Raw genomic sequence first — 19401 nt, 5'->3', positions numbered from 1 at the left:
ACTATACTACTCAGCCTTAATGTATGTGGGGCCAGAGCATCTCACCAGGCATAGCCAATTCTATTTTTCCTCTAAAAAATAAAGTTCTGGCTTAAAGAATAGAATGACCACCTTTGTTTAGAGGAAACATCAGGGAAGATTTTATAGAAGAGGCATTTAAGGAGTCTTGAATCCATCCATTCAACAAACATATTGAGCATTGACTAGGTTCCAGCAACTGAATCAAGAAGTGAGGATGCAGACATAAGTACACAAGGAGCTTATTCCAATGCAGGTGACAGGAGCAAATGACAATCACAGTACAGTAGGACCTATGCGAGAGGCAAGCCCAGGACATACATTTGAAAACTGGTAAAGAGTCATAAATGACAGGCTTCTGGCTTGGATTACTAGATGAATGGTTAGCCAAGATAGGAGATTCGGAAGGAAGAGGTTGTTTAGAGGAAAAAATAATGGGTCCTTTCTTGTACATACTGAATGAGAGACAACCGGGTGGTGATGTTGAGTGTACAGCTGATCAGTGGATCTGAAATTCAGGAGTGAGACCTGGGATGAAGAAATACACCTTTGGGTGTGGTTTCCAAGGAGAATATATAGAGTGAGACATAAACCAGAGACATAAGCAGCTTCTTCAGGAAAAGACTGAGCAATCATGTGAGTTGCTCTGAAAATCCTGCACCATTAGATGTGCCAGATAGCAGGCCATGAGTTGTGTAGTGAAAGCAAGGTAAGAAAAGAAAGGAAATCTCTGGGAATATTAAGAAGTTTGACCCTGAAAAACAGAGATAGTAATATATAAAGAAGAAATGTGTTTCTATGCTGAGGAGAAAGAACCAGGAGAGATAAGAAGACAGAAAAGTTTTAAGATATGGAAGAAAGAAAAAGTAGATGAAATAGGAAACAAATGTAAAGTGAGCCCAGTGGAGAACCCATCCTTAGAAAGGAGAGGATCTCTTTCTTCCTCTAAAACCAGAAGAAAGAAGGAAAGCACGCAGATTGAGACACCTTTATAAGCCTACGGATGAGATGTTAAGACTATTCAGAATTAATAGTCTCTAAATTTTCTGTATAATAAGGTAGCAAAATTCCATAGACTCAGTGTGAAATGGTTTTAAACTGCAAGTTCCTTTAACATGTTAGTTTTTATATTTACATGGTATAATTAAAAAGATATTCTAACACTTAAATTTTATATTATCATACATCAATTATATATAATTGATGTTGGCATAGAAACTCAGAAAACTAAAAGACTAATGAGAACCAGAAAAGCTAGCAATTTTTCTCTTGGATTTGAAACAGTCTTAAACAATTTATGCAATTAGAAAGGCTAAAGGGAAAATGGAGGCTGGGCTTGGTGGCTCATGCCTGTAATTATAGCACTTTGGGAGGCCGAGGTGGGTGGATCTCTTGAGTCCAGCAGTTCGAGACTAGCCTGGACAATATGACAAAACTCTGTCTCTACAAAATATACAAAAATAAGCCAGGTGTATTGGCATCTGCTTGTGGTCCCAGCTACTCAGGAGGCTGAGGTGGGAGGATTGCTTGAGCCAGGGAGGTAGAGGCTGCAGTGAGCCATGATCATGCCTCTGCACTCCAGTCTGGGTGACAGAGTGAGACCTGTCTCATAAAAGGGGTTTGGGGTTGGGAAATGGAAACCGTTCTCCCATCTGGGGTCCTATAAGAAAGAATAGGAGGCGTGAGAGAGGGAAGACTTTGGCTTCTCTAATAGAGACCACACGTTGGGGAGTTAAAAGTCATGCGTTTGGATCATAGCAAGCAGCTGATACATGTCTGTTCTTAATTTCTGGTGTGGCTTTTTGTTTTTTTGGTATTTTTCTTTTTTATAATGGGGTTAGAACTTCAACTGCTTGCATTCTCTTCACCTTTACCACCTCCACCTTATCTAGGCTCATCTTCTTATACCCAATTGACTGCCATGGTCCAAAAACTAATTTCCCTGTGTGATGCCAGCGCTCAAAGCTGTCCAAGAGCAGCCTATCATTCTTAAAACAGCATGCAGGCACCTTACTGTGATCTGTATGGTTTCACCTGTTTTCTTAACAGCTTTCTTGAGATATAATTCACATACCATACAATTTGCCCATTTCAAATGTACAGTTTAATGGTTTTTAGTATATTCAGAGTTTTGCATTCATCACCATGGTCAACTTTAGAACATTTTTTATTTCACAAAAAAGAAACTCTGCACCCTTTCTCTATCACCTTCCAAAGGGAAGATGCACCATCTTCCTCCTAACCCTGGGCAACAACTCATCTACTTTATGTCTCTATAGATTTGCTTATTCTGGGCATTTCAGATAAATAGAGTTACATAATATGTGATCTTTTTTGCCTGGCTTCTTTCACTTAGCATGTTTTCAAGGCTCATCCATGTTTCGGCATACATAAGTACTTCATTCCTTTTATTGGTATAGATATAGAGGGTACAAGTGCAGTTTTGTTACATGGATATATTGCACAGTGGTGAAGTCTGAGTTTTTAGTGTCACCATCATCCAAATAGGGTATCTTATACCCATTAAGTAATTTCTCATCCCTCACCCTCCTCCCACCCCCCACCCTTCCGAGTCTCCCATGTCTATTATTAAACTTTCCATGTCCATGTGCATACATCATTCCCATTTATTAGTGAGAACATGTGGTATTTGACTTTCTGTTTCCAACTTATTTCCCTTAAGATAATGGCATCTAGTTCCATTCATCTTGCTACAGAGGAGATGGTTTCATTCTTTTCTGTGGTTGAGTAGTATTCCATGGTGTATATATGTATGTGCACGTGTGTGTGTATACCACATTTTCTTCATCCAGTAATCCGTTGATGGACAATTAGGTGGATTTCATGTCTTTGCTATTGTGACTAATGCTACAAAAAACATACATGTGCAGGTATCTTTTTGGTGTAATAATTTTTTTCCTTTGGGTAGATACCAGTGGTGGTATTCCTGGATTGAATGGTAGTTCTGTTTTTAGTTCTTTGAGAAATGTCTTTACTGTTTTCTATAGAGGTTGCACTAATTTAATACTTCATTCCTTTTTATGGCTGAATAATATTCCACAGATTGGATATACTACCTTTTTTTTTCCTTTGATTGGTTGATAGACATTTGGGTTGTTTCCAATTTTTGGCTACTGTGAGTAATGCTATTATGAATATTTGTGTACAATTTCTCAAGTAGACACATGTTTTCATTCTTCTTGGGTATGTACCTAGAAGTCAAATTGTTGGATTATATAGTAACTCTATGTTTAACCATTTGAGAAATTGCCAGCTATTTTTCAATGTTGCTGAACATTTTACATTTCTACTAGCAACATGTTAAGGTTGGATTTCTTCACATCCTCATCGACACTTGCTGTTGTCAGTCTTTTTTATTTTAGCCATCTTAATGGGTTCACAGTGGCATCTCATTGTGATTTTAATTTGCATTTCCCTAATGACTAATGATGTTGAACATCTTCTCATGTGCTTATTGCTCATTTGTATATCTTCTTTGTAGAAATGTGTATTCAAGTCCTTTGCCCAGTTTTGATTGGGTTGTCTTTTTATTATTGAGCTGTAATTGTTTTTTATTTATTCTAGATACAAGGGCTTTAACTGTTTACACTATGGCATATGGTTTTGCATCCTTTCTTCAATCAGCAAAGGTCATTCCTGCCTCAATCTAAAATAGCCCATCCTCTAGCCTACATTATTGTCCCATTGCGTTTATCACTGCTTTCAACTGCATTGCATATTTATTATTTCCTTGTTTTTGAGTTTGGCTCCCACACTGAAATATAATATCTGTGTTATCCACCCTTTCATCTCCATCACCCATCTCGTGATGATGATAGATTGTTTTAATTGAACAAATGGGCTTTAGTGCAAGAGTCCAATCCCAGTGCTACTCCTCAGGAGCTGTGTGACCCCAGGCAAGCACTGAGGTGCTCTGCATTTCAATCTCCTCACTTGAAAGATGGAAATAATTAATAGTTCCTGATTCATATATTTGTTATGCAGATTGAGTTAATATACATAAAGCATTTATAATAGTATCTAGTGTAAAGAAATAATAGAATAATAAAAAAGAATATTTTTTAATGAATGCTTAACAAATTATCCTACTAACTCCATGTTCTCTTGAAGAAAATGAGCTGCTAAATCCTCAGAGATTTAATTACTCTCATTAACACAAGTCCTCACCACGCCCACACTGGGGCATTCATTGTGGACCACATACCTCTGGGCTTTGTCTAGGGACTGATCTCTTTTTGGATTATGGCATTTTACTGAATGTCTACTATGTACTATGCCTTTTATCCGTGGCATCTCATGTGATCCTTGGAGCTCTAGAGGGAGGATCTGTTATATCCCTTTTAACAGATGAGGAACCTGAAGGTGAGGGAGGTAACTGCAGTTCTGAGATCACAGAAGAGCAGAGTTAGGATTCAAACGTAGGTTGGTGTTACTTGAGAGACAGAGTGTGTCACCATTCTAACTCTGCTGAATTGGACAGTGCTCACAGTCTCCAATCATCCATAAAGTATTTCCCAGGTCATTTATTGCTGTCCTCCCCAACATACCAGTTTTATGATTTTTACCTTATTTCAGTGTTCCCATTATCTTAGCTCTTATGACTGGTGTTCCAATGGTCTATCCAGTCTATCTCCTGTCTAATTCAGCACAAAAGCTCCCATTCCCTAAGAGACCACGCTATCATTGTGGATCTTTCTATGATTTTTCTCAAAGAAAGATGCCATCTTAGCTAGAGCTACACAGCAGAAGGAATGTTGGCATCAGATATAGTTTTTTTGTTTTTTTTTTTTTGAGGTGGAATTTTGCTCTTGTTGCCCAGGCTGGAGTGCAGTGGCACCATCTTGGCTCACTGCAACCTCCGCCTCCTGGGTTCAAGGGATTCTCCTGCCTCAGCCTCCCCAAGTAGCTGGGATTACAGGCACCCGCCACCATGCCCAGCTAATTTTTGTATTTTTAGTAGAGACAGGGTTTCACCATGTTGGCTAGGTTGGTCTTGAACTCCTGAACTCAAGTGATCCACCCGCTTTGGCCTCCCAAAGTGCTAGGATTACAGGTGTCAGCCACCGTGTTCAGTTCAGATATAGTTCTGAATACTAGCTTGTACTGAAAGAGTGACTTAAGTTTGCTCACCTTAAGTTGGGAATAATAATGTGAACTTCCTTAGATTGTGGTGAGATTTAAATGCTGTAACTATGCAATGTCTAGTCCAATGCCTTCATCAGTGTCAATGTACAGAGACTGCAGCAATTGCTGGAAGCCTCCTCTGATTCATGCTTACTTGTTGCCTCCTTTAGACCATTTTAAAGCATCATCTGCTATTTTCTACTTCCCACCACTGCCACTATTTAATCCAAGATCAGTATGTTGCTTAGCATATTCATGTATATTGTCATGATAAATAATATTTTATTTCTTCTATTATCTTTTTATTTATTTCCTGGTATTTTCAGAACTACCCAGTTTAGTTTAGTATTTTCTTTTGACATTTTAATATGCCAGTCATTCCTCTAATTGTAGCATATGATTGATCTGGCAGTGGCGGTCCTTCAATGTTAATATCCCCTCCCCCTGCACCAAAGTTGACAGTTGTGCATGTGTCAAAGATATAGTAATGCTACACAGCCTTTTTACCCATTTGTATTTTCTTAATTTGTAAAACTAATCTCAACTTATGAGTAAACTGTTCATAAGATTATTTCCTACTTCACTAGTTTTCAGATATTACCTGTTTTAAGCTTCACATGTATGAGTCTTACAAATGAATCTGAACTGCATGTTTTCACCAGCATCACTTTTTGCTACAGGCTGTGGATATTTACGTTTTATCTCTAAATATTTGGTCCATTGTTCTCCTAAAATTCAAATCACAGGGTCAGGGGCATCATCATAGTTCCCTTTTTTGTTAATATAACAATTAGTCAGCTGGTTCCCATGTGAAGATGCCATGCCCTCAAAAGCACCTTGCTTATGAAAGAGAAGCAGAGAGAAGAGCACCCTTGCCCTTCCTGTAGGAGCTTCCAGTCTGGAGCTGACCATGAGCTCTGAACTAGGACTCCTCAGTGGGCCAGGGGCTACCATAGGAGCAGGCGTGGTTTCCTGTGGGAACCCGGAGACCAGGTGTGGGGCAGGAGGAGTTCAGGAGATGAACTCTAGTTCATCTAGCTTACCACGAGGCAAGAATTTCCTTTAAGGAGCATTCTTTTTTTTATTTTTTATTTTTATTCATTTTTAAGTGGCATTCATCGTGTAATTTTTATTAATGCTTATTGCTTTTAAAACTTTTGATTTCCATAGGTTTTTGGGGAACAGGTGGTATTTGGTTACACGAGTAAATTTTTTAGTGGTGATTTGTGAGATTTTGGTGCACCCATCACCCAAGCAGTATGCACTGAACCCAATTTGTAGTCTTTTATTCCTTACCCTCTTCCCACCCTTTCCCCTGAGTCCCTAAAGTCCATTATATCATTCTTACGCCTTTGCATCCTTGTACCTTAGCTCCCACTTACATGTGAGAACATATAATGTTTGGTTTTCCATTCCTGAGTTACTTCACTTAGACTAATGGTCTCCAACCCCATCCAGGTCACTGAGAATGCCATTAATTCATTCCTTTTTATGGCTGTGTAGTATTCTGTCACACACACACACACACACACACACACACACACACCATAGTTTCTTTATCCACTTGTTGATTGATGGACATTTGGGTTGGTTCCGCATTTTTTACAATTGCAAATTGTGCTGCTGTAAACATGTGTGTGCAAGTATCTTTTTCATATAATGACTTCTTTTCCTCTGGGTAGATACCCAGTAGTGGGGTTTCTGTATCAAATGGTAGTTCTGGCAGGGCGTGGTGGGTCATGCCAGCACTTTGGGAGGCCAAGGCGGATGGATTATGAGGTCAGGAGTTCAAGACCAGCCTGGTCAAGATAGTGAAACCCCATATCTACTAAAAATACAAAAAAATAGCCGGGTGCGGTGGCAGGCATCTGTCATCCCAGCTACCCAGGAGGCTGAGGCAGGAGAATCACTTGAATCCGGGGGGCGGAGGTCGCAGTGAGCCGAGATTGAGCCACTGCACTCCAGCCTGGGTGACAGAGTGAGACTCTGTCTCAAAAAAAAATGGTAGTTCTACTTTTAGTTCTTTAAGAAATCACTGCACTGTTTTCCATAGTGGTTGTCATTCACTTTGAAAGCACCTGGTATAAATTAGATCTTTAAAGGCTGGGATTCTGTAGTTCTTCTAAGGCATTTTTTGGAAATGCCTGCACATGCTTTTTTTGGAAAAAAGTTAACATAGCCAAAAAATACATAATCTGTTACCTTGGACAGAAAACCAAGAAGGATTGGACATAGAGTCAGAACAGAATGGTGGTTACCAGAGGCTGGGGTTGTGGGGACTGGGGAGATGTTGGTCAAAGTGCAATGTTTCAGTTAGGCAAGAGGAATCGATGATAAATATTTGAGGTGATGGATGTACAAATTAGCTTGATTCAATATTGTATACACACATCACTTTGTATTCCATAAATATATAGTTATAATGTGTCAATATCCAATAACAAATTCGATTAAATTTAATTTACTTTAAAAAGAAACCAAAAAAGTCAGATTCCCTCAGTAATTTGCCACAGCTAATGAGACACTGTTATCTAGAGAGAAGCCAATTGGCTGGTGAAAGCCAATGAAAATAATAGACTTAAATTGGATAAGCATTGGACGAAACGCCTGATATAAACTGTACGGACCTCTCATTGGTCATGGGAGACAACTATCAATCAGATGTTCAAATAACCAGAGACGCTTACTTAGTCTGAATCACTGTAACTCTTGAAAGCCATCCAAGGAGAGAGGGATCAATTAGGATCTTGACTTTCACAGCCAGGCTTACACCATGACAACAGAGTGTATGTCCATCCTAGATCTGTAGGATTAGGAATTCTTCTTCACTCAAACTACACACCCTGGTGTTTGTACTCCTAGGGTGGAGTTTTTGTCAAACTCATCAGATTGTTCTCCCATGTTACCGAGAAATAAATTTGGCCTCCACATCTTCAGGGAGATTTTTATTTTATTACCTCTTTGATTTATGCAACAGAAATAGATTCACTATTGGAGTGGCATTCACCATACACCCCTCTCCACTCACGGAGGACTCCACTGGTTTATATAAACATTCTCCAGAAGAATAGGTGCTTAATGAAGATTTGAGTACATAAATTAATGAATTAATTAAATAATAGTGTTCTGTACCAAGAGGGTTAGTTACACTGGTATTAATCAAATTTTTTTATTTGTGATATTATTATCCTCTTGTATTTAGATGAGACTGATATTTTAAAGTAGCTTTTTAAAATAAATATCTGTGGAACAGCAAAAACAATAGGTGGCAGTGAGAATTCAGAAGGGGCACTGATTCTTTTAAAATCTTTCTCATGTGCTTACATTCTCCCAGCTTTACTGGAGAACTAGTTGATAAGTTCATGTTTAGAACACTAACTAGTCCTTCCTGAACTGAGCAGATCACTGCTAAAGACCTAACTTCTGCTTGGTAAATGACTTGCTGTTTAGAGACGCACCCTCCATCTCTTTACTGAAAGATATTCAGCAGATGTTTTATTCTATAATTTATCTTATTATTTCCTTCTTCCTAAAATATGTATTCCTGTGAACAGTATTGCAAAATACCCTTGTAAAAGCTTTATCACAGAGATATTTACATAAACAGCAATGCAAATATATTTTTAGTATTAGACTAAAATGTTTCCATCCTCCAAGAAGTTTTCAGGATAATATGTTCTTCAAAATAGCAATGATCAACAAAGAACACCTCATACACCACTGTATTTAAGAAACACGTTGCACCATTTGGAAAGTAAGTCAGAATTTACTAGGGCTGATAAAAATATTGAATGTCTCAAGGAAATTTGCATATTTATTTGACGTTTAAATTTGTTTTTATGATATCATTTGTAATTAATTCATTCCCATATTTTATTTGCTTTTGGCAAGTTTAAATATTGTGAAAACTCTTAGATTTGTAATTTGTGAGCTTATATTTGATAATGGCACCTTGAATGAAGAAGTACATAATTGCTGTTTCTTTCTTGACATGAATGGCTTCATCTGAAGGGAAGATCAAGTTCAATAAGCTATAAAGTGGTTCTGAGAATGTACTTCAATGAGGGGCCAGAACATTCACTTTTTATCTGTTCCTTTCTATCATAAAGTATTAAAACCAGAACAAATAAATAGCTCAAAAATAAAGTGGAAATGCTTCTGCTCTATGTGGGTATATTTAGCTTTTGCGGTTGGGATTCTTCAACACATTTAATAGTGAATACCTAAAGCAGTAGTTTTCCAAGTATGGTCCACAAACTTATCAGCACCAACATCATCTGGGAACTTAGAAATGCACATTCTCAGGTCCCACCACAGATCTACGGAACGCATAGCCTGGGCTTTCACAAGACCTCCAGGAGATTCTGATGTCACTGATGTTCCAGAGCCACTGCTCTGACACTTTGCTGTTCAGTGCAGTCCATGGAGCAGCAGGAGAACCTGGACCCTTGTGAGAACCTCAGAGTGTTGGCACCAGAATGTGCCACTTAAGAAGCCACCCAGCCGGGCATTGCGGCTCACACCTGTAATCCCAGCACCTTGGGAGGCCGCGGCTGGCGGATCACGAGGTCAAGAGATCAAGACCATCCTGGCCAACATGGTGAAACCCCATTTTTACTAAAAATACAAAAATTCACTGGGCTTGGTGGCATGTGCCTGTAGTCCCAGCTACTCATGTGGCTGAGGCAGAAGAATCACTTGAACCCGGAGGCGGAGGTTGTGGTGAGCCAAGATCGTGCCACTGCACTCCAGCCTGGTGACAGAGCAAGACTCCATCAAAAAAAAAAAAAAGCCACCCAGGTGGTCCTGATGCATATTAATGTCTGAGAGCCACTGTTCCAACATATTAAGATTTAGAGTCAGGAACTTACCAGTGAGAGGACATCCTTTACTCAGAGGCATTCTGGAAGCTAGGAAAGTGGAACTCAGTGGATGCTTACTGTTTGGACATCCCTCTCAGTTACCTCTGGAATTAAAAGGAGGGAAGAGATGCTTAAACTTCTGGTTGGAAGGCTAGAAAATATATAAGGGCACACACTGTGTCTGCATTATGGGATGGAAAGCAGAGCCATTATATAGATAAAAGAGCTATTAGCTGGGTAATAAATTGTATATATATGTATACATACACATACATATATATAATTTCCCACAATGATCTAGCCATATTAGGTCAAAACACAACTTTCAAGTCCAACTTTTTTTGTGTGTGAAACTCGCAATTTTCTAATTCACTTTTCATGTACAAGCAATGCTAAGATATTTTGGGGGTCTTTTTCTCTTGGGTTGTTTTTTACCTGGAATCTAATTTTTCTGTAGTATGAGTTTTTCAGGAAGTCTTTTTACCAGTGACAGAAGTTGCAAACTTTTGAGGCTATCCTTCCACCCTATAGGGTGATTGTTCTGGCGTCAAGGCATCAGTGAGACAAAGCTTTCTGTGGAGATGGTGAAGTTCGCCTCTTTCCAAGGGTTCGACAGTATTTTATATCTACTAGTGGTGAACCCAGGGACCTGGGAGGAAAAACAGTAGCTGACCAAGTAAAACCTTCTTTGTAAAAATATTTTTAGCGTGGAAACACATGAGAATTAAAGGATTTTTTAAAAAATCCTTTTGAAATCTCTACACAACATGCCCCCACCCCGTATGTAAATGGGACTGTCACTCCTGTGTTTGTCCACAGCTAGAGTTCCAGATGAACCAGTGTAGTGTGCAATGACAGGAACAGCTGACTCATTAGTAGAGAGCAGTGAAAGGTAATTAACCCTGGGAAAAGTACAGCTGCCGTGCGGGCTGTTCCTTTCTGTAGGATCTGATTAGAAATTAGTGTTAAACCACTGATTCTTTTTTTTTTTTTTCTTCAGAAAAGACTGTCATTGATAATTCACTTTCACTCTCAGGTGTGTCCCTAGAAAAGGTTCTCAAATATACTTATAAACAAAAGGGTTCGAATCTAAAAAGCATTTTCTGATAACAGTAGACACCTGTTTTTCTTGTTAAGACAGAGTTCTTTCAAATGAATATTGTTTGACTATTGAAGATTGGTAATACTTCAACCCATATTCCAATAGTCAGCATGGAAATTACTTGAAAGGATGGTTTTATATAGTTAATAAGCTGTAGATAAATACCATTTAATTATGTTTTCTTTTTGTTTTTCTTTCCATTTTTCCTCCTCCGAAGCTTTTCCTCAGGAGTGATGGAAACTCTCCAGTTCAGATCCAGTAGCTTTTAGGGAAGGTAAGTAAAAGCTATTTAAAAATAAACTTTTCCCCCAAAGAAAAAGAATCTCCAACTTTTCAACATCCATCAAAAACCTGAGAAGTTAAGGAACTTCATTTTAGAGGACCAGAAAAGATGCTTGCTTTGGTTATTGTTGGCATCCTCATGGTAATTTGGGTTATGTTCATATAGATTTTTGAGGAGTGTTTACACCTGTTCATCCTGATTCATGACTTCATATGTCTGATATTAGGGGCATTAATATTTAAGACATTCAGAATTAACATGTATGATTTTAAAATGTGGTAGACAGGATAAAGTACCCCTCCCCAAAATATCCATGAAATCTCTGAAATCTGTGATTATGTTATCTTGCATGACAAAAGGGATGTGATTTAATGAAGACCTTTGAGATTATCCTATTTATCTAAAAAAGGCCAACTAATCACATGGTCCTTCAGAAAAAGGCCAAAGAATGAGTTAGGGAGATTAGATGTGAGTAGGACTCAACATTACCCACCATTGCTGGTGTTGAAAATGGAGGAAGCAGGCCATTCACAGAAAAAGGAGTGGGCTGTGGAAGCTGGGAATGGCTCTCAGTTTACAACCTGCAAGAAAACAGGGACCTCAGTCCTATGACAGCAAGGAACTGGATTCCACCAACAGCCCAATGAGTGAGGAAATACATTCTCCCTTGGAGCCTCCAGAATGGAATGTAGCTTAACTTGGTTTTAGTCTGGTGAGACCATACCAGACTTTGGACCTCCAAAACTGTAAGACCTTTGTGCCTTTTTAAGCCATCAAATTTGTAAACATTTGTTACGGCAGCAATAGAAAACTAATACATAGAATAAGCCCACCAATAGATGAGACATATTTTGCAGCTGGCAGTCTAAATCCTATGAGTAAATTCCTGTATTTGAATAAAGAGAAAATGTTCTTGAGAGGCTAAGATTGATAGTCTGTAAGAATTGGAATATTGATTTTGTTGATCCAAATGATAGTTATTGCCAACTCAGAGAGTTCTGTTTTCTACTTTGTGACACCCCTTCTTCATCAGAAATTCTTTATATGATATATTTGTAAATGCAATACCTGTGTCACTCAAGGTACAAATGAGTACATGCTTTATTGGACTTTTTAGTGAGTCCATGTTTACCTGAGCATTGCTGAGTGGAATGGAACATCGAGGGGTAGAAGGCCAGGTCTCTGCTGCAGAGACCTGACAGTCAAAGAATGCCGAGCCTAGTGTTTGAAAGCAGATGGTGGCCATGTGAATCCTGGTTCTACCTCTTTCTACCTGTGTGAACCCCGGGTAAGGTGGTGAGCTCAATTTCCTTCCTTTTCTCATATGTAACATCAATAATACTTCCCCACAGGCATGGTAAGATGACTAAGTAAGATAGTACATACAAATTCTCACAAGAGTGCCTGTCACTCTGTGAGTTTGGCAAAGGTGAGGTGTATTTATTTAGAAACTACTGTGCCACCTCACCATTTTGATTAAAAAAATAAATTGGTTTTGTCTTTACTTATGGTGAGTGCCATTTTCTCTCCCACACAAAAGTCATCAGTATGAATATATGAACATACATTGCTTAAAATAAATGTAGATGCACAATAGTCAGGACATTCTGGAAAATATAAGTGAGGAAAGTGAAGTCTAAGAACTAGGGACTGTGTTATAGTTTAAATGAGTTGAAGATCTTCCTATATAGTTTTCTTTCCAAATTTGGAAAAATATGACTATTATTTCTATTTTACATTTGACTTTTATTCCTGCAAAAGGACCCATTTAAATCATAAGCCATAGCTTTTCATGTAAATGAGACAAAAGTAGACTTTTGAAAAAATCTAACCATAAAATCTATTACACTTCACACTTGCTCTCCTTTGCATGTTGGGAACTGATGTTTTCAACATAAAAGAAGACAAAATTGTAAATTCTCCTTAACTGGCATAGTAATCAAACAGACAAAATCTATAGTATTCCAGATGCTAAAATGTCTGGGTTGTTTTGTATTGAAATCCAATTAACAATTATCTCAAGCATCTGAAAAGTGTTATTTTTTGCTTATTTCAATTCAATTCAATAATAATGTATTGAGCACCTATTATGACCACAAAATTATGTTGCATCAAAAGGTCAACAATATAGCCCTTTGCTTCCATGAGCCTACATCAGCCCAGGGAAGAGAAACTGGACCTGGACAAGCTAATATCAGGCAGAACATAGTCATCAAGATGAGAGTGTCATCAAAACGCTATTGGAATACAGAATTCTGGGTGATGCTGTCAACCACAATATGAATGACAAATCACATTTCAGCAGACAGATCTTGCAGTTCTGACACTAAAGGAAAAAGTTCCTTTGAAACGTACCAATGAAATCATCAAATTCAAAGCATTTAATTTTAGGTATCTAATTTGACCATCAAGTCTTTGACCCTCTTGTAACTATATAAAAATATGGCTTTAATGCATTGTTTAACCAAGCCAAGAACAATTTTGACCATTGGTATCCTTTCAATTGGTCTTTGGGGACATTGCTTTATTCTAGTCATAGTTCTTTGAATCTCTCTAGGGATGAATTTTTCAGGAATAATCGTCTTCTGGAAGCTTCTCCAGTCTGGTCTAAGTCTGTGCTCCCATTGTTGCTTTTGCCTCCCTCTGTAATAATACCTTCCACGTAATATTGTAATATTCAACTTCCTGGTTTGAGCTCTTGAGAACAAGAGTTGTGCTTTATGTATCCTTTTATGCCCACTGTCTAGCATGGCAATCCGTAGATTTCTTCTCAATAAGTGTGTACTGAACGAATAATGGGTACATTCTTAGGAGAAAAATACGTGTATTTTTAAAAAATCTTTATTAAATTAAACACTGTAGTGAGAATAAAATCCAAGGATCATTCTGCAAAAATACAGTGCCCCATTGGCCTCCACAATTGAGTCGTGTCATTTGCTTTGCAAGTTTCAATATATTCTCCCATTCCATATCTCATAGTCAGATAATAAAGATAAATAACTATATTTTATCTTAATTCAAATGTACAAAATATGAGGAAGATTTTATGAAAAACAAACAGTCACTGTTGGGAAAAATAGCAGACTTTTTGAAAAAATTCCAAAGAACCTTTTAAAGATGGATAAGGAAAATGGAAAATGTCTAAAGCTATCAAGTACATTGTGTAATAATCTACATAATGAAATAGCTTAAATAGAGAAAATTCTCTTTACATAATAAAAAGCTTTATTTGTGAATCAACAAGTGCTCTTTGAACTTTATTAAAAATGTTTTGACATTATCAGGTTGTTTAGTATAGATTTACTGAAAATAGCACATTTAGTTGCAACACAAGCCTTGAAGTTAAGTGGTTAGTTTAATAAAACAGAGTTTCCATAGTTACCACAGGAAAACTGAGAATAACTTTTATTTCTTTCGAAGCCAGGAAGGGGTTTTAGAGAAAAGATTAAGCAAACAGACCCAGGCAGGTTCATTATGTGGGGCTTCATACCTGATTGGTTTTTTAAAAGAGGAAACTTAATATTACAGAAAATTAAAGTTTTCCCACTAAAATCTATGGAAGCACATTAAGAAGTCTGAACATTTCCTTTCTGTAGGTGTTTCCAAGTAGATTCTGAGTTAGAGGGAAAGCTAGTTTAATCCAGCATCTCCATGAGATGCGTTTTTTGCTCATAGTATTTTGTTAATAAACCACATCATAAACAAGTGGTTAAAAATGCCACCCCAAAGACAGCAATGCATTGCTCTGTGTGACGAGTCATGCAATCTTAGATCTAACTTTACTATTCATGGTCAACTCTTTGTTGAAAGGCCTGAAGGAAGGGAAATTGAAATCCATGCTAGTGAAGATGTCTCCTTGTGCCAGATTCATTGTTTTCTCAGTTTAGCATGGAGATTTGCTCTCTCTGAGTGTTAATGGAGGTCACTGTTGCTCTGTCCTTTGCTGCATCTAACCCAAGGAGTTCTTCACAGTTGACTGTTGAGAAACAAGATGATGTGTTTTCTAGTATCTCACCTTCAGCTCACCAGCCTTTAAAGCAGCAGTGATTAACAGGACTTTTATGAAGTTTCTATGTAGTTACAAGGACAGTTTCAATCTTCTGTCATTTTTTTGCATTAGCTATGATTATGCTTTTACCACAAAAATGCATTTGTTTTAAAGGTAACAATACAGACTGGGAGAATAGCTTATGTTTCATCTATATTTATCAGCACTCACTGTACATTTGTGTCTTCATTACCAGGAAATATTAAGGGACATTGTGCCATCTATTCCTGTTTACAGTTTATTATGCAGAGATAGGAAACACTTAGCATGTAAAATGAATGTAGAAATTATTCCTGGATAGAAACACGGACATTTCCCACTCGTTGGCTCTTTCTCCTCCATCACCGGATCAGAGTGTAATTGTCAGTAATCAGGCCTGCTTGCTGCTGATAAAACCACTCTGAATGCTAGCAGCCTTCTTTGTGTGATGACTCAATTATTCCAGAAGTGCCTCATCAAATCTGCCCCATCAGCTGGGCTAATAAATAAGGAGAAGAAACTGGCCCCCCAAAGCAAATTATAAATCCATTTGCATTAACCATTTCGCTGGTCCATGATCTAGGCAGAAATAAGCATGGCAGATTGTGTTAAGCTTATTTGAATATGTTTATAATGTTTACAGCATGCAACTTTTTTTTCCCACAAGGTGTTAGAATTATCAGTCATGAATGGCATCTAAATGTAGTTATGTTAATTACAGCAAGGCTTTAAGTATCTTTGAGGGCTATTTTGTTACTTAAATCAGGTGAAAGTTAAATCATCTTGCAGAGAGAAATATAGGTCTTGCATAAGTTATTGCAATTGCTTCAGAGCTTAAGGAGAAGAGATCTGTTTTATTTTTACAGGCACTGGAAGGACAAATACAAATACTGTTATGCCTACTAGTGTAAGTACAATTACTTCATATCTATCACAGTGAAAACCGGAAGTTATTGTGATGCTCTGGATGACTTCAACAATCTGCAAAAGCAAAAATTGCATTTTTCTGGGAGCCTATGAGAGTTGCTATAGCATTCCCTGTACTGAAAATTCTTTGAAAGGTTCTATAAGGCAGAGATTTCAAAAAGCTGAGCAAACTAATAAAAATCATTTAAATTCGTCCATGGAAATTGTGTGCATTGACAAATTTTATTCTTTTAAAATGACAAGCTATATGAATAACAAGAAGTTTTGTGTGTATATTTACAACAATCACTCGGGGAAGCAAAAAATGTTAAAAGGTGATAAAGAAAAGTAGTCTGCTTGCTAATATCAAAGAATTCATCTTGTTAAATATGCAACGATTTAAAATCTGAAACATCCTCCCTAAAAGTAAGCGAGATACCATTGACCCACTTTGCCATGGGAGCTGTTTTTCCTGCAGAGTGGTTCCAGTTTTGCTGAAGCTCTTGTTTCTACTCCTGCTGTGATCAGAGGCCTAATTATGGGCTGGTGGTAAAAGTGAAGTTTATAGCCAATGAAGAGTGTTTGTCTTTGCCTAAACATCTTAAATGAAATTCAGTGCTTATCTTCATTTGCTCCACCCAACGAAGTATATGCCCTAATATCAACCTGGAAAGCTAGGCAGAAGAAAGTCATTTTTGATAGCATAAATATAAAGTGGCAAAAGGCTTACATAATTTTTGTTCATCAACTTCTAAATATATAATCTCTTGCTATGTTGAAAATACCAATTCTATAGCTGATTGATTAGGAACTCCAAAATAAAGGGTTTAAGTTTTCATTAGAAATTTAATGGAGCAAAAGTGGTTATACAAACTTGACTATAACTTAAAGTATCATACTGACTAATATAAAAATAAAACTAGAAACTTGGGAGTGTAAAGAACTTTTCTTATCATTCAAAAAACTGAGCCAGGCAAGGATAATCCGCTCTTTTTCATCATTCCAACTAACAAATAATTGGTGAAGATATTAGCATTAGAAGAGCGATTAAGAGCTCAATCTGTTGTAAATTGTGGAGATAGGTTCTCAAGGGATAGCAATACTAAGGTAAATGTGCTAAAATTTTTATGTTTACTTATTAAAAAAAGCAAATCTCAGAGTGGTCTTTGGAGTCTGTATCAATATTCTGAACTTCTGAGAGGATGCTGTGGTTTATATCAGAACCACAGAATGGTCTGGTTCCCTTGGTATGCAAGTTCCAAAATGAAATTGGTGATGGTGATGACCTCATATTAGTTACTATAGCACAGGGTTATGAGTGCTACATACATTTCATGTTAAACTTATTTGCCCTTTCAATAAATTTTTCACTTTGAGTTGAGTTTTGAGGACTTAAAAAAAAAATCACATCCTTTGGAACCATAAGTAAATTTTTTTTTTTTTTTTTGAGACAGAGTCTCACTCTGTTGCTCAGGCTGGAGTGTAGCAGTGTGATCTTGGCTCACTGCAACCTCTGCCTCCTGGGCTCAAGTGATTCTTGTGCCTCAGCCTCCCAAGTAGCTGGGATTACAGGCACATACCACCACACTTGGCTAATTTTTGTATTTTTAGTATAGACAGGGTTTCACCATGTTGGCCAGACTGGTCTCAAACTCTGGGCCTCATGTGATCCACCCGCCTCGGCCTCCCAAAGTGCTGGGATTACAGGCGTGAGCCACCACACCTGGCCAAGGACCCATAAATAAATCTGTGATTCTCTACTTTGGGGATACAATTAACACGTATATCATTATCAGTTTAGGTCATTCATTCTAACTGATAAAATATAATCTGATATACTCTATTTTTGAAAAAAAATAACATACCAGACTCATTACCTTGTAGCACAGGTTTAAAGAACTGTCTTTCTCAGGCACAGTACTCATCCATGAAGCAGTCATAAAGGACTGAGAGTCCCTAATTATTGGCAGATAATAAAGTGGACAAATGTAGTCCTTCGTGATGACTTCATTTAACAAGCGAAGCCATGTCATCATCAGAGAGCACACTTTAGAATTGGGTAGCCCGTTAGGTTACTAACACCTCACTTGTCACATCATTTCCTTTTTTTAAGATTCCTTTTTCATTAAAAAATGAGTTTCAATGCAAAAGTATTCATCTAAGTAGGCGGGGGCTAAAACTAACTCTGTTACAAGTTCTGGGAGCTTAATCAAGATTCTAAGTCTTAGGTTAACTGCCTTCAAAAATGTGTATACTGCATGAATATTTTGGTAAGTCCTTAGCCCTCATAACATATTTAAGATCAAACTCAAAAAAGTATGGCAGTTAAGAAAAATGGTTTTTTAAAGGTATCTCCTTGATCTGATAGTGCACATGCAGGGACTAGAGTAATCCGATGTCAGTCGCAGATTCCTTTTGGTATCTGCCAAGGGTGTGCTTCCAAACAGCAGGTGGGTGGAGTTATTAATGATAGACACATGGATGGAGAGCCTCGGCAGGGCTCCTCGTTCCCATTTGTATTTTGGTGTGCTTAGACTTCATGAACTCTATTGTGTCAAATCATATTTCTAAAGTTATATTTTGTCAGTGCCCTCTGTGCACTTCTCCAAGCCGATCTCAGCTGTGCTGCCTTCACTCTCTTCCCCAGGGAGGGGAGCCACGGCAGATGGGGTTAGGGCAGAGGGCTGATGCATCTGACAGCAAACGGCCGGGCTGTTGAGTGGAAGCTGTGAGCGTCAGGAAGCTACTTTTCCCCTGAGAACCAACTAACCACTGAAGAAAGTTGAAAATGAGCCCTTTGAGAAATGCTATTAAAAGTAGTAAAAAATTGCAATTGTGCAGATGATGTGCTGCTGTGTGCTTATTCGAATGCTAATGAGTTTGACATTAGGGAACTCAGAGGCTTTACAGCTACTCCCTTATGTGATTCAGTTCTTTATTGGCAATCTTTGAGAAAATAAATGGAAAATGTATTGCTAATAAATACATAACACGATAGGGTATTAGACAAAAAGCCATTACTTTCAGGATTTAGAAAGAGCTTTGTTTGCCAGTGTGA

At 37.8% G+C, this 19401-nt stretch overlaps 1 protein-coding gene and 1 long non-coding RNA gene across 6 annotated transcripts in view; both read left to right on the top strand.

The window, feature by feature from the left end:
- Nucleotides 1–11357, top strand: part of LOC130541748 (uncharacterized) — a 185038-nt gene extending 173681 nt beyond the window's left edge. Inside the window, exon 3 of the long non-coding RNA XR_008955847.2 lies at nt 11345–11357. This is a non-coding gene — a long non-coding RNA (uncharacterized LOC130541748). The remainder of the gene's footprint in view (nt 1–11344) is intronic.
- LOC100975471 (suppression of tumorigenicity 18 protein) overlaps nt 1–19401 on the top strand; it is a 135801-nt gene that overhangs the window by 5210 nt on the left and 111190 nt on the right. For 2 of the 5 annotated variants that reach the window (XM_057303008.2, XM_034966073.4), the window contains exon 1: nt 11351–11401. Coding sequence is in view for 3 of the 5 variants with exons in the window: in XM_034966068.3 (XP_034821959.2) it covers nt 16333–16344 (12 nt within the window). In the remaining 2 variants the exon portion in view is untranslated. Of the gene's footprint in view, nt 1–11344; nt 11402–16303; nt 16345–19401 lie in introns of those variants that run through there. The other 3 variants (XM_055116544.2, XM_055116546.2, XM_034966068.3) reach the window with 2 other exon arrangements.

The sequence above is a fragment of the Pan paniscus genome, chromosome 7, assembly GCF_029289425.2.
Source record: "Pan paniscus chromosome 7, NHGRI_mPanPan1-v2.0_pri, whole genome shotgun sequence".
Classification (NCBI taxonomy): Eukaryota; Metazoa; Chordata; class Mammalia; order Primates; family Hominidae; genus Pan; species Pan paniscus.
This window is presented reverse-complemented; position numbering and strand designations above follow the sequence as displayed.